Here is a 15,365-nt window from a genome sequence, read left to right on the forward strand (position 1 = left end):
GTTCTTGACTGACTGACCTGACTGACTGACTGCACCCGTCTTACTTGTTAGCAAGCACACATCTTTCGGTAAATTGCTTCTATAGCCAGCGCTAGCAGTCGAGATAAACGCATCCTGTGGAGTTCTTAACCGGTGGGAAATGGAGCAACAAGGAATATTCCAGGAAGGAAGAAACGAAATCGGCGCATGGCTGCTTCAAAAGCAGCTCACTTTGACTAAGCCTATTAAAAGAAACTGTCATGACGTCACGAGCTTTTGCCTGAATCAACAGACCGGCTCTTTAGATTGGGCTCGTTAGCTTATGCCCTTGGTGGGCGTGGTATTAGCGTAGCTAAAAAGCAAAACGATTAGAACTACCAAACGTGCAAGCATTCCGCAAAGACGTTCACGTGCGCCCATAACGCGCGACGCCTTGTTTATTGGTTGTGATTATTAGTTTCCACTTTTTATCGGCCGCCAACGAGAACATATAGCTGTAGCTTGAGGTTGCGAGCACAACTAACAATATAACGTAAACTAGAGCTCTGATATGCTCGTTATGGCGTTTATTTCCTAAGCATACGTGGCGTCAAGGTGCTTAGTTGATTTAACCAGTGGTTACACTGCATATGAATAACGATGCGAAGGTTTAAGTTTGGAACACAGATCATGCAACTTACTGACGAATCACATACAGCGAATCGCTACGACGTTCACAGCGGCACTAATGACTTTCTTCGCATCTATATTGATGTCGCTTAACCATGGCATAATCATTGAAGCTTTACAGCGAGTGAAGGCTTGGACAGTATTTTTGTAGGGCTTCACGCTACTGCCGATTGATTCAATATATGTTGCCATTGCAAAAAGATCCTCAAAGACCACGAATATGTTCATGTGTTTCATGATGTTTGCCGATACTCAACATGTTGTAGAGCCTGCGGTAGGCGTTATGTCTGTAGATATATATCTTTCACATAAACTAGGGCAGAGTGAATAATTTTCTGCATTTGAGCAGCTTGCAAAATGTCTGCTCGTTTTCTATAGGATAGACGTGAGAGCTGTTAATATAATGCTCATGCGCAAGACAATTAAAGACGTTTTTCGATGCACGAGTAGAGCGCCGAAAGTTTTTCTTGCAATATGCAGTGTCTGCTCCAAGCAAGTCATTCAAAATACTCTCTAATCTGGGCTTGAAAATTTATCCAAATCGAGAAACTGTACAACACTTCGATCTATACAAGCGACGACCACGTAAGTGGATACTACGCCAATAACGAACACGGCGAAGCATTGTTCTTTGGCTTTAAATTTTGAACCCTATTTTGATTACAATAACCATGTTCTTAAGGTTTCTACAGAGGCGGGGCTAGCGTAAAAAAAGTGATTGTAGCTGCGACAGGACGCATGAAAAAAAATATTGAATAAGGCTGTCACCCAATGCCCATTTCTCGCCACTTAAGTAAAACAAAATAGTCCTTTACAGCGTTTCTATTCATTTCAAGACTAACGATAACGACTAAAATGTTGCCTGTCAATACCTTCATCTCCCCTTTCTCCTAGGCTTCCACGCGTCATAGCTAATGAGTAGATTTTTTCGTGAGAATATTTGAGCACCACAACTCCACGCTTGGGGACATATCCCAGCCAACGCGTTAAACTTCGCTGACGTTCAGCACATCCACTGCACAATGGTCAGTTAATTTCGGCGTACTTTGTTGTTTTTTTTTAAGATCAATTCAGAACATGCTCTGTATTTTTTTTTCGCGGGTGCGTTGACTACAAGATATACTTCAGCGCGTATAGTTTGTACAGAACTTGTATATGTGGAAACATAAACCTCTAAGATAAGAAAATGCGCGAAGGACTCCTTCTGCCGGAAAACTCAGCAGCAGAATGGGGTAACGAATGACTGGAACAAAAATAATTGGCTCATCGTTTGGCCGTGTCATAAAAAAAAGAGAGAGAAAAGAGTAAATAAAAAAAGATAGAAAGGAATCATTCGTTCTGCTGGAAGCTCCGGATACACTACTCTCGCAAACTAACGTTCGCACCTACCCCGCGCGGCCTGGTCATCCACTACACCAAGAAGCGGGAACATTGCTCTCGCACACTGGAACACGGCAGTGCAAACCCATGCCTCGAATCCTCGCATTCAACTTTCAGTGTAGTGGTTCCATTTCAAGCCGCCGCCGCTCTCCTGTTCTGGCCTTTTCTTCGTTGTCCTTCCACCATCATGTCGCCCAGCGCCGAGTTGAGCTTTCTGCGCGGTATTTTTTTTTCTTCTCTCTCTCTCTCTTCTTAAGTCTCCAAATCACGCGGAGAGGAGCGCGCAGATCGTACTCGCGCGGAGAGCGAGAAAGACAGAAAGAGATGCGGAGAGAGCACTGTGAGCGTGTTCAACGGTCCCTCTTGAAGAGCGCAGCGTGTCATTTCAGTCGCTGCGTTACGTTGGCGAGAGCGACGGAGAATGCTTGGAGGGCACTGAACGGGTACTGGAAATCGAGGGTGTAGGCGTTGCCGTCGATGCGGCCGAACTGCATCACCTGCGCAGGAGGAATCGAAACAGGGCGTCTCCGTGCTGCGAAGAAATAGCTTTAGAGGACAACAAAGAGAAATGATTTCTTGATTTGTGACAAAACAGATCATGCTAAGATACACGATAAGTAATGGAACTTTAAATGTTAACAAATAAACAAACCAAATAAAAAACTTTTACACGAAAAGCTATTCAAAATCTATGTCTTGTCTTGGTTAGCTAACGATGCCGTGAACACCGATGTTAAAAAGTTATAAAATATCACTTCTAGGGTTTAGAATAAAGCCTCCTTCAAAAGTGGACGAAGAAAAAGAAAGTCTTGTATTCATGAAGGAACAGTCAAATTTGAACATATTTCAATAGCAGATGCACCAAGAGCATTTATACGACCAAGCCTCAAAATATTTTTTTCTCAACTTAAAATCCGTTACTGTATATGTTAGGAACACAAAAATTTGTTAAAGAGAGAAGAAATTAAAAGCACTTCGCAGGACTGTGATGATGCAACATCCACGTTTCTGATATTTCAGATACTACATCACAGGTCATGTTCTAATTGCATGTACAATCATTGTAGGAGAAATACTCACAACAATAGCGACTAGGTAATTAAGTGGGGCGTAACCTTTCGAGCGAACAATACTCGAACAGACCCGTGTTCGCGTCTTGAAACCAACCACGTGGAATACTTACACTTTCCCAATATAGTTATTTTTTTTTCTGTTCAACACTGTCTGCTGTAACCTTGAGTGCTATTCTTGAAGCAACGAATTTGTATATGGACATGTTATTATAAAATTTATATCTCACCCCGATTATGTAATGGCTTTAGGGTTTAAAAATAATGATGAAGAGGAAGTAAGACGTCGTAATCGAGAAAGGAAAGATTTGTCGCATGCTAAGAGATAGATTTGAGTACAAGTGGGGGAAAGACAGAGAGATTAGCCAAAATTACTCTTCTTTTTGTTAATCTGCACTATGAAAAAGAAAAGAGGGAAAAAAAGGAGAGCAGAGACAAAGGCAGGTGTCAAAAATAAATAGGTGAGGAATAGAGGGGTGGAGAGCATTATATTACATAAGTGCATGCTTAGAGAAATAAGGACGTAGTAAGAAATTCAGCGTTGAACGAGGATTTCTTGTTCAGCTCCTTGGTGTTTGCTAAACATTAGTGTAAGGCGAAAACACAAATACAAAGGAATGTATACACATGTCTGTGTTGCACATCTCCGTGTATTTGCGTGTTCACGCAACCTTATGACGATCCTCACTGGACCGATATTTTACAAAAGCCGCTGGTGGGAAAAAACAGCTTATACTACGCTGTATAAGATGTTCCGTCACTGGTTTACCGAAGCAAGACGGTAAACCAGTGATTGTAGGCTTCGGCACCTCTATATTTCTTCCAGTAGGCAACCTTCAAATTAAGCTGAAGCATCGCTAAAGCAAACAAAAACAAAGGCCAAAACACGTACAACGTGTTATAACATGCAACGTCTTTTTCAATATGAATCACCACATCACAAAATCAGGTACCTGGTTTCCTTTAAACTCGATCTGGAAGTTCTTGGCCGACTCTTGCGTGACGCGACCGCCAAAGTCCAGCTGGTAGACCTGGCTCACTTCGTTCCACAGGGGTGCCTTGTTGTGCAGCACAAACTCGCGGTACATGGGCGGTGGCTTGCTGGGCGGCAGCATCTCCTGTTGGTGCACCTTGCCGTGGCGCTTCTTTAACTGCACACCAGAGGGAGGCACCGTACCATTAAAAGAACTTTGAATTTTCTAGTAATACACTATATGGAAATATGGCATTAGCGCACCTGAGGGAGCACTAATGCATGATGCTTCAGACAGTATGACCACAACGGGTATAATGTATAAGTTACCCGAAGACTCGTTTTCTCGGCTCTGTTTGGCGTCGTGTGACGTGCAGACACTTTGTCGTAAGGCGAAGTTCGCGAAGTTCAGCGAACGTTCAACAGTCCCACTTCGCCGTTTTGACCCTTTTATGCTTACCTATTCATATCGGCATACGGAATTCACAGTGCGCCATTATAATATTCGAACAAAGGGCAAACCACAACAATAAACCACGTTCAAGTATATTGAAAGTCGGAAACTCAAATAATAGACCAATCTGTGTACTACCCTTCATTCTCGTGATGAACGAACGATCAAAGCCGCACAGTTCACTGCCAAATATTGTAGTAAACTGTGACCGTTTCTCAATAGGGGGCTTCTGTGCTATTTTTCCCACGCACCTTCTTTCGTATGTGCGCCTTCTGCATGCTCTCGAGGTCACGGAAGCCGTCCGAGAGTACCTCTTCGCCGCTCTGGCCGCCTTCTTCGTCCGAGCTGTCGAGGACGGCTCCGCCACGCTGCCCGCGGCCTCCGCGCACTTTGCGCAGGAGCAGCGGGCTATAGAGCAGCGTGCGAAGCTGTTGTTGCCTACTCTTGCGGCCGGACACCGGCGACGACGGGATACTGCGGCTCAGCGCCGGCGATGGCGGTGCCGAGCCACCACTCTCGTCGCCCGCGCCGACGGCGCCCAGCCCCGGCGTTGACGAACCACCCCCGGCTGGCGAGAGAGACATAAATTAGATAGATAGATAGATAGATAGATAGATAGATAGATAGATAGATAGATAGATAGATAGATAGATAGATAGATAGGCAGACAGACACAGACAGACAGACACAGACAGACAGACAGACAGACAGACACAGACAGACAGACAGACAGACAGACAGACAGACAGACAGACACAGACAGACACAGACAGACAGAGAGACAGACAGACAGACAGACAGAGACAGACACAGACAGACACAGACAGACACAGACAGACAGACAGACAGACAGACAGACAGACAGACAGACAGACAGACAGACAGACAGACAGACAGACAGACACAGACAGACAGACAGACAGACAGACAGACAGACAGACAGACAGACAGACAGACACAGACAGACAGACAGACAGACAGACAGACAGACAGACAGACAGATAGATAGATAGATAGATAGATAGATAGATAGATAGATAGATAGATAGATAGATAGATAGTGTTAACACCGGCGTCAATACGGGATGCATAAAATTATGATGACGTCAATATATTACTACACCATGACGTCACAGAACGTGGCGTCACTTCCGCAACTCCCCACTGAGCCCACTGCCACAACTATCACTCTTCCTGCTTGATTCCAGTTTCATTCCACTTCAATAAACCAAGTTGTTCCACTTAATTCAATTCTGCTGCATGCTAACACCTTCGCCGTTTCATCAATGTCTGCCAAGCGGTGCTTTATTTATGCACTTATTCAAAGAAATCACTTTCTGAATACCTGCGCAGGGTATCGGTAGCGAACCCCGGTGTCGTCGGGGCTGCCGGCACGGGCTTGCCGATGGCGTGCTCTCGCGGCTCGTCGTCCGGTTTCCTTCGTCCTCGGAGGCACCGCTGCACAGCGTCGGTTGCGGAGACGGCGAGTTGCCCGGCGCGGTGCCGCGCGAGCTGCCCGCCGCGTGGACGGCCAGCGAGGCGCCGCCGCAGTCCGCCGAGCCGGTGGTGCACACGAAGGGGTTCTCTTCGGCGAACCGCAGCTTGCGAGCGGTCGCCGGCGAGGAGCTCTGCGATGCCTCGCACACGCAGGCGGGCTCCTCGGTGTGTCTGTACAGCAGCTGTAAGAACAAGTCAGCGCGCGGACATCGCACGTGGAAAGTCAAGTGATTTGATGTACTCGACACCAGAAGGAGAAAGAGATGGGGAGAGTTGAAAGAATATATACACAGAACAGCACGACGGCGCTGACACCATCGGCGGAACTCTCCTAGAATGTCCGTATAATCGCTACCGCAAGGGTTAGATGAACATAGAAATAAAAATATGAAGAGATTCGGAGTTCTCTTCTGGCAGCCATCACCGCTTTGTACCTTCAGGTCTTTAACCAAAGTTAGAAATGAAGCCTAGCGAGAAAGATTGTTTTATATACCTTTTCGGCGAGGAGCGCTCGTGCCACTTCGGCGGCGTCATCGCAGCTCCTCGAGGTGGCGCAGGAGGAAGAAGCCTGCGAAAGCCCGTGCGTGTTGTGCTGCTGTTGTTGCGTCTGCTGCTGCGGCACGGACGAGCCTGATCTGAGCGTCAGCCGGCGGGCATCGCAAGCACGGCTTCGCGGGTCGCCGACCAAGAAGTCGGCGTTGGGCGGCCCGATGCTGCTGCGGTTCCGATGGTGGCTGAGCAGCAGCACCGAGGCCACGTCGCCGACGACGCCTTCGTCGGGCTGCTCGTCGTCGATGTACTTGAGCTCGGCGGCCTTGTCCGCCCAGCGGGGCACCGGGTCCAGCAGGTGCCGGACGCCTCCTGCTGTCCCGGGGGCAGCGCCGGACCTGTGGGGGGCCGACTCCCCCTACAGGGGCGCTTCGCCCTCCGGGGACAGCTCGGGGGACAGCCGGCTGCGCGACGCCACGCCACCACGCCGTAGCCTGTAAAGAAAAAAAGCAGCATAATTGCATTACCCACGCACCCGCGGAAAACGTTCGGGCCTCGTAGGACGTGTTGAAATTTCAACTTTATAAACACCCAGAAAATCGACTCTAATAGACCAATGTTGAGAGCTACAGGGAAGAAAGAAAAAATGCACATAAAGAGGAAGGGCGAAAAGGTTAACCAAGTTTTGGCATAGTTAGCTACCTTATACGTTGGGTGGCGGAAAGGGAGAATAATAGACACAGTAGAGAAGAAATAGCAAGTAAAAAACAAAAACAAAGTAAGGTAACGGTTACTGTCAATGCACACAACACGAACTGGAGCTGTTTGTTTACAGACGCTCATAAATTCCGGTCTCCTTCAAGCATCTCAATAAAGATTTCGTGGCTTTATTCAACGACAACGGATCCCTTTCACCGCATATAATATAGAAGACGCACGGATAATAACAGAATCTATTTAATCTGAGGCAGCGAAGTATACGCCGTACAAGCACTGTTTCACGCCGAGAACCAGGTACGTGGTCTTCAAACCTGAGAATGCTTCCTCACTGACGAGAGGTGTGCGCCAGGCTAAATGGTACGACTGGATTGCACAAACAGCGCACAAAGGCAAGTGCGCTGTTTAGGGATACAAAAAGCAAGTGAAGGGACACAACGCAGAAACAACGCAAAAAATGAAGGGACCAGGACGAAATCGTAAGTCCCTTATTTTTCATGTCCCTTCCACGCTGTTTATGAAATGCTCATGGACTTTTCAAGCAACTGATCTCTCTGCTCACCCAGGCCTGGACTCGGGCCTGACTTCGGCGTGTGGCCTCTTGGACGGCGATGTGGCTTCGTCTTGGCCGGCGGACGAGGAGGTTCCTGGCAGGGCGTCGGCGGCGGGCAGCGACATGGTGGTGCCCTGCGACCGGCTGTGGCCAGCCTGGCGCAGCGTGAGCCGCTGCACGCCGGCCGCGGCTGTCGTCTCGAGCATCAGGTACTCCTCGTTGCCGCAGCCGCCATTGGCGCAGCCCGTCTCGATCTGCTCCCCGTCACCGGGCAGCACGCCGGTTTCGGGATCCGGGAGGCCCGGAGATCGGCCCATGCCGCACTTCTTCTTGGGTGTCATCGGGGCGATCGGCGCCGCGGTCTCCTCACTCGCCACTGGGTCTGCGCGCGGGCACGAAAGCAAAGGAATTTGTTTATCCGTGTCCTATGGGTGTCCGATGGTATCAGTTCTTTATACACTGTTTTGACTCCATGAACATGCTCTGGGAAATGCCAACTGTCAATCCAGAAGCGAGTCCCGGGAGTTGCTACAGCCAGCAACGCTCTGTTGTTCTATATACAGTTCACACAAACAATGAGGCATTGACTCTAATGTTCGCCTCGGAAAGAGCCTGAAATGACTGTCTTTCTCTACGCACCACACATGTCATCGTCTTCGTCCTCCGAGAAGCTGGCGCCCCCCGCCTGCGCCGCAGTGCCCACGGGCGAGCCGGCTACCATCACGGTGGTGCCGTTGTGGAGAACGAGTGAGCGTGAGGAGGAAGAAGAGGAGGATGAAGAGGCGGCCGGCGGCTGCGGGCCCTGCAACTCCTTGATGAGCAGCGTCATCTGGCGCGGCTGCAGGTGCAGCAGGCTGGTGCGGTACGTGACCGTGCCAAGCGTGGCCGGCAGCCAGCGGGCCAGGCCCAGCACCTTGAACTTGGTGCCCCAGAGGTTGGACGTCACAGCCACGATCTTCTCGCGCTCCGGGAGCTCGTCCGTGTAGAGGAGCTCGCGGCGCGCTGCGCCGACGCAACCGCCGCGGGACGACGCCAGCGAGATGCCCTGCACGAGCGTTGAACACGTCGTTCAATAATTGAAGCTTAACGAAATGCCCTCAGAATCGGGGTCATAACTTATTGTCAAAAGTTGGTAAAGTTACATACATTATTACACGGAAGGAAATACCGTAGTGAAGAGACTGCATCGGGACCTCCAGTACAAAGACGAATATTGTAGCAAAAGGTGGAATAATAAAAGAACAATAAACGAGTGATAACGTGAAAAAAGAATGGTTTTAACAAAATGCTGAAACACTGTAAGACAAAAATAATACAAAAAGCAAGCGTACAACAGCTTGAAAACCTTCATTAATGTTACACTGAACAAAGCGTACAATATATCAAACAAAACACACTACTACTGGTTATTCAATGCGAAGTCAGTATCTTTTTAGCTCTTGCTTAAAATGGTGTAATAATCTTATTTTCATGATGAGTAGAAGAGTGTTCTAAAGTGTAATTGAAGTGAATGTGACAGTTTGCTTACCGTAATTAGCACGAATTTTTTGTAAAGAAAAACTATTGTTCAGTGCGAATCTAGTAGTACTATAAATCATAAGATTATAAGACGGAAAGTGGTTATTGGAAGTTCGTATAAATGAGTCTGTAGATAAAAACAACAACCTAGGTTGTACTTGATGCGTTCAGAAGTGGTGAGTATGTACAAACATAGGCTCGCTCATACCAACAAAAACTCGCTGTCTATATGTATGCGAATATACAATGATTGTGACAGACTACGACACACCAAAGCCGAGGGTAGCCAACATTGTATGGCATTATACGTGATACGGCGTATAAGCCAAGATTGTAGGACCGTGAATGTATATGTGTTTAGAAGGCACAGAATTTAATGTTAACAGATTTATGAGACGGCCTGTAGACCTGACGTACTCTCCCAAAGTGTGTGCTAGATCCTTCCCATCCCTCTCTTTTCTTCTGTCTTCCTTTTCACCCGTTTATTCCTTCCTCCAGTGCAGGGTAGAAAACCCTACGAGCATCTGGTTAACTTGCTTGCTTTTGCTTACTTCTCCCTGCCTCTCTGATGTTATTCAGTCAAAACAACCAATAATTATTTAGGCACGTGACGCGTAGTCATACAGGTACGACGAACGAACAGCGTCATTAATAGCTCTCGTTTAGTACAGGATGTGTGTTCGTAAACGCGTTCAGAAAGCCTCCACTTACACGAAGCTGTCATGCAGTAGCTTGTCTGTGCAATCAACCAGAACTGAGAAGCGTGCTTCTCCTTGTTAAACATAATACTACGAAGAAGCCAACTTCACAAACTCGGTTCATGTGATCACGGGCACGCATGCTGTGCCGAATATGTACCAGTGCACGAGAATAGCTCTTGGATCTCGTCCCCACTACTATGTGGACTGTTCATGGTATATATATAATATCCAATAGGGAAGACACGTACGTCACCCGCGAGTGCTGTGTCTGCTGCAGCCGCGTTGCGCGCGGCCCTTCGGCGGCGGCCTGGAGAGGAGGTGCAGCCTTCGTCTGCATCACTGTCGGACGCCAAGGCAACGCCAACTGCTGCGAGAGAAAAAAAAGACAGAAAAAGAAAACGTCATTCATCGTCAAACTACGTTACACGACGTGGAATTGTGGACACCACACATGATGACCGTGCCAAGAGCTGACGGATGGACAAGCGGGAAAAGACTAACCAAGTGTTTTTTTTTTTTTCAACTCGTCTTTTAAAACGCCAGTTAGCCACACGAACACTCATGAAGTAACATCAACGAGGCCTCATAGCTTTTTTACGTGGATATGAGAGCTACGTTTCATCACGAGTTAAGGAAGGAATGTCTAAGGAACTTGGTCTCTTATTTGCCAATGATTTCCACAACAAGGTAAAAGCTGCACGCACTTCTATTGCTCGTTATTAGAAGCAAACCCTCGTAAATGGAGTTCAATGCATGAAACTTCATGAAGTTCCTTGAGAATTAGGACTTTCGAAAGACGGGTGCTTCCACATGTGTGCCTGGACACATCCCCACGCCGCAGTTGTTTAGATAAAGAGGTGCACAGTCCAATTGAGTAATGGTTCGTGCGAGGCTATGTTCGGGAAAACTTATATTTCCATATCTTTGTAAGGTACCACACACGCCAGGGCACTGCTGTTACCACTCAGTATGGTAGGCTGTTGTACATTAAAAGAGTGTTACAATGGCTAAGTGGTATAGTTCTGTTCCAGCTACAGCATCGTTAGCGCAGACTATAAGCACTTCGATTGATATATTGATATGTAAGGTTTAACGTTCCAAAACCACAATATGGTTATGAGAGACGCCGTAGTGGAAGCCTACGGAAATTTTGACCACCTGGGGTTCTTTAACGTGCACCCAAATCTGAGCACACGGGCCTACAACATTTCCGCCTCCATCGGAAATGCAGCCGCCACAGCCGGGATTCAATCCCGCGACCTGCGGGTCAGCAGCCGAGTACCTTAGCCACTAGACCACCACGGCGGAGCCTATAAGCACTTCGAGCAGGAAAACAACCCTGAGGGGTGTTTTGTTGCTGGCATGAATGCGATGCTACGAGCATCGAATGCTTAATTAACGCCCTCATAAGAGGGCAAGTATGCCTTTTTTATGAGCAGCATGCCCAGTTCTGCAACTGCAATAAAAAGGGCACTGCTGGTTCAAATCGCAGTCATTGCTGCGATGCTGCATTATGGTTGTCGAACTTCCCCTTGCTGTCAACCTCGTTCCGTTCATTGGACTGCGAGTTTCGCTAGGGCAGAAGCAATGAAACGACTTTGGTAGCTGCCTGAAGAGTATCAGATGTTTGCAAATTGTCATCACCGTACCGAGGTGAGGCTTAGCAGATGGTATTTACGACGTACAAAGGCGCCACTGCCCGCACACACACGCACACGCACACACGCACACACACACACACACACACACACACACACACACACACACACACACACACACACACACACATACACACACACACACACACACACGCACGCACACACGCACGCACGCACGCACGCACGCACGCACGCACGCACGCACGCACACACACACACACACACACACACACACACACACACACACACACACACACACACACACACACACACACACACACACACACACACACACACACACACACACACACACACACACACACACACACACACACACATACATACATACATACATACATACATACATACATACATACATACATACATACATACATACATACATACATACATACATACATACATACATACATACATACATACATACATACGCACAATTTCGAACAGCGCTTAAGCTCTTCCTCGAAGGTCATTGTGATTCTGGGCGCAAACTTTGACCATTAGAGAGTTAGACTCATGGCCCATAACTTCGTCTTCGCACATTTCTACACTGCTACTGCTGCAATAACGAAGCGACATACTCACTGGCATCCCTCAAAGTAGTAGACATTGTGCCCAAGTCGGCACCGGGTGAATTGCGGCCATAGGACGACCCCTGGAGGACACCGCCGGCCTGCCCGGCCGGCTGCTCGGGGTCGAAGATGACGAACTCGGGACGCAGCTTGGAGGCGCGCTTGCCCTTCAGTAGCGGCACCAGGCCGCCCAGGTACTCGAGGAACAGGGTGTAAGTGGCGCTGCCCGAAACCAGGTCTTCGGTGTCGTGGCGCACCATGGTGCAGTGCAGGCGCACGTGGTGCGGGCGGGACACAAACTCCCGCAGCTGGTGCGCCTCCGGCAGATAGCACTGCGCAGAGGCAATGCGCGAGAGATGCTACGACTGCAGGACCACCTGTGCATTAAAGCTACGACGCCGAATTCCTTTAAACGTTCACAACCTGACGTTGTGTGATTTATGTTACGCACAAAAAGAATACCTTTAGGAATGTGCTCTGTGTGTCTATTCCTCATTTCTTCGTCGTTCTATCTGGGTTTGTTATCTAAAGATGATGCTTTTAGGTCTGTATACTTAATTGAGACCTCTCTTCGCAACTTTTATTTGCGACTTCTGCTGCTGAATAAGAAGAAAAAAAAAGAGTATTTGGGTAGTCGTTCTGCCACGCAACAATCAACGTCATCTGATTTGCTCGCGTTTCCTTTTTTGAAGACCCAGTGCTCCCCATTTTTCTATCAAGAGTGCTATGTTACATTGATAAGGTGCGCCAATTTCGTGACCGCAAGTTACCGGAACCACGAGGAAAGTACGCGAAATAGATGACGATTATTAATGCGTGGCAGAAATACTCCCTAAACACTCGATTTTTTGTTTGAGTGTGAGGAATGAAGCAATGGATGTAAAAAAAAAACCCTGCCATATCCCTCAAGTAGCTTTTGTAACAGGCTACCTCCAGCGATGAGTTATCATTTTGTCATCATCTGCTTAGCCAATAAACCAGAGTCGTCGTGTAGTGGATGCCAGCTCCTCATGAGTGCTGACACCGAAAAAAAACAGTTACGCAAATGAAAGATGGCCCGTGGTCATGCACACCTAACCGTCGCCATTACACTTCAACCTTAGACGCACTAAGTACGCATTTTGGTAATGGAGATGTGCGTGTTTCCCTTACGCGTGGCCTCGTCTATTCCGTCTTCGTACGGAGCTAAGCTTACGAGCCAGATTTTTTCTCACTGTTCGTAGACGTACGTGCCCGCCTTGCGTGAACCTTATAAGACTGGACTGTTTGATGGGCGCTGGACAGCATCCCCCCTGTCTCCACTGCTGCCACAAACGCACAGACGCTGACCAACGCACTCACTCGTCCCCGTCTTTCGCACGGCAGTGCCGCGAGCACCCAGACACTCACTCACACGTAGTCTGGAAAGAAGCACCGGGTCTACAGGCTGTTAGTCTCTCTATGCTTGCGCAAGGATTGGGAGAACGGTTATCCCCTTTTACGACGATCCGCATGTGCGTACTAAAGGGAAGGGACCCGCCTTTGCCGGATGCGCTGAACTCATAACTCGCAAACGAAGCGCGAGAAGCAAGCATCCTCTCGTTCTCCTTCGCCTTATCTCCGCGACTTGGTCGATCCCATTCCTTCCTCTTCCAGCAACCCCTTTCACTTTTTGTGTGGTACGGTCGTTTTCCTTCGGAGCTCCCGTATAGTATGCCGTAGCGGTTACGATCGCTGGGTCGCCGTAAAGATGGCAACCCGCAGAGCTCTTTGGGCCAGCCAGAATGGGCTCTAACAAACTCGGATTGATAGCGTGAGGAATAGTAGATGCTGATGGGGAAAAAACGAATACCCGGTTAATTAATTAACCGAGGACCCCTCTATCGGACTAGTAAATTACTTAATTGGTGCTCTGCCAACTGACATTAATCGAGACGAAACTGAATTTCGTGAGTCAAGAGACTAGGCAGTGGCTGTACGTAGCATGAAATTAAGTTCGGGGTTAAAAATAAATTATAAGATATAAGCCACGTGCACATTATAAGAAGATGTGTGGGGCGAAGTTGGGTGAGAACTTGTAATACCTTTTCAAAAAAACACCACGTTTGACGACATTGGGTACCAACTTTGAACACAAACAAGACCCACTGAAGAAAAAGAAATTGAACTTTTTAAATTTCAATGATGCACAATCACGCAGACTTCCAATCACAAGTGTTTTACTGCACAATGGGGTTACTTTTAAAATTTGAGACGCTCTAAATAAGTTTTATTCTTTTCACAGCATTGAACACAGACAAGGAAGGGGTTGAGTTTTTTCGATACGGTAGCGTCTTGCCGATTCCAAGAAGCATTCGTAGAACTTTCCGCTTCCTAGCGGCAGCTACACGGGATGCCGTGTACAATGAATTAACAATCACTTATGTCAAGGATGACATAGGAGAAATAATTTCTTCAAAGTGTAGCGAAGAAATTATTACTCGAAATGAATAAAATTGCACAAAAAAAACTCCATCCGTGGGAACTGACACACAACCTGGAGTATCTATACTGGGTAACTTCTGCTTCACCTTCAACGTAATTTAAATTCCGATATAACGAATGATTGATTGATATATGGGGTTTAACGTCCCAAAACCACCATATGATTATGAGAGACGCCGTAGTGGAGGGCTCCGGAAATTTCGACCACCTGGGGTTCTTTAACGTGCACCCAAATCTGAGCACACGGGCCTACAACATTTCCGCCTCCATCGGAAATGCAGCCGCCGCAGCCGGGATTCGAACCCGCGACCTGCGGGTCAGCAGCCGAGTACCTTAGCCACTAGACCACCGTGGCGGGGGATATAACGAATGAATTAGGTAATATTTGTTGCTACGCAGCAGCGTCAAGACGCACCTTGACGGTTTGCCCGAAGAGGTTGGCCACCAGGGCGCGCATCCTGCGAGGCAGAGGGAGCGTGTGCACGGCCGCCTCGTCCCTGAGTGCCCGGTGCAGCGTTAACCGGGACAGCAGTTGCAGCGAGGCCATGCGCCTCGTCACCCAGCCGATGTGAATGACGCTACCCGTGGCCACGAATAGCCGCTTGTCGTTGTGGCCCCACGTCAGCGCCGTCACTGGACTCTGCGCGAACCCGT

The 15,365-nt window shown here is 48.1% G+C and overlaps 1 protein-coding gene across 1 annotated transcript in view; it reads right to left on the minus strand.

Annotated features, from left to right (window-relative positions):
* Window positions 1-2,179: 2,179 nt before the first annotated feature.
* Tusp (WD40 superfamily protein Tusp) overlaps window positions 2,180-15,365 on the minus strand; it is a 177,216-nt gene continuing 164,030 nt past the window's right edge. Inside the window, exons 6-16 of the mRNA XM_075894476.1 lie at window positions 15,127-15,351; window positions 12,262-12,580; window positions 10,249-10,367; window positions 8,421-8,826; window positions 7,791-8,163; window positions 6,990-7,005; window positions 6,516-6,929; window positions 5,871-6,204; window positions 4,777-5,093; window positions 4,052-4,249; window positions 2,180-2,525 (exon numbers count right to left, since the gene is read on the minus strand). Coding sequence (XP_075750591.1) covers window positions 2,409-2,525; window positions 4,052-4,249; window positions 4,777-5,093; window positions 5,871-6,204; window positions 6,516-6,929; window positions 6,990-7,005; window positions 7,791-8,163; window positions 8,421-8,826; window positions 10,249-10,367; window positions 12,262-12,580; window positions 15,127-15,351 — 2,838 coding nt within the window. The 3' untranslated portion in view covers window positions 2,180-2,408. The remainder of the gene's footprint in view (window positions 2,526-4,051; window positions 4,250-4,776; window positions 5,094-5,870; window positions 6,205-6,515; window positions 6,930-6,989; window positions 7,006-7,790; window positions 8,164-8,420; window positions 8,827-10,248; window positions 10,368-12,261; window positions 12,581-15,126; window positions 15,352-15,365) is intronic.

The sequence above is a fragment of the Rhipicephalus microplus genome, chromosome 5 (genome assembly GCF_043290135.1).
Source record: "Rhipicephalus microplus isolate Deutch F79 chromosome 5, USDA_Rmic, whole genome shotgun sequence".
NCBI lineage: Eukaryota > Metazoa > Arthropoda > Arachnida > Ixodida > Ixodidae > Rhipicephalus > Rhipicephalus microplus.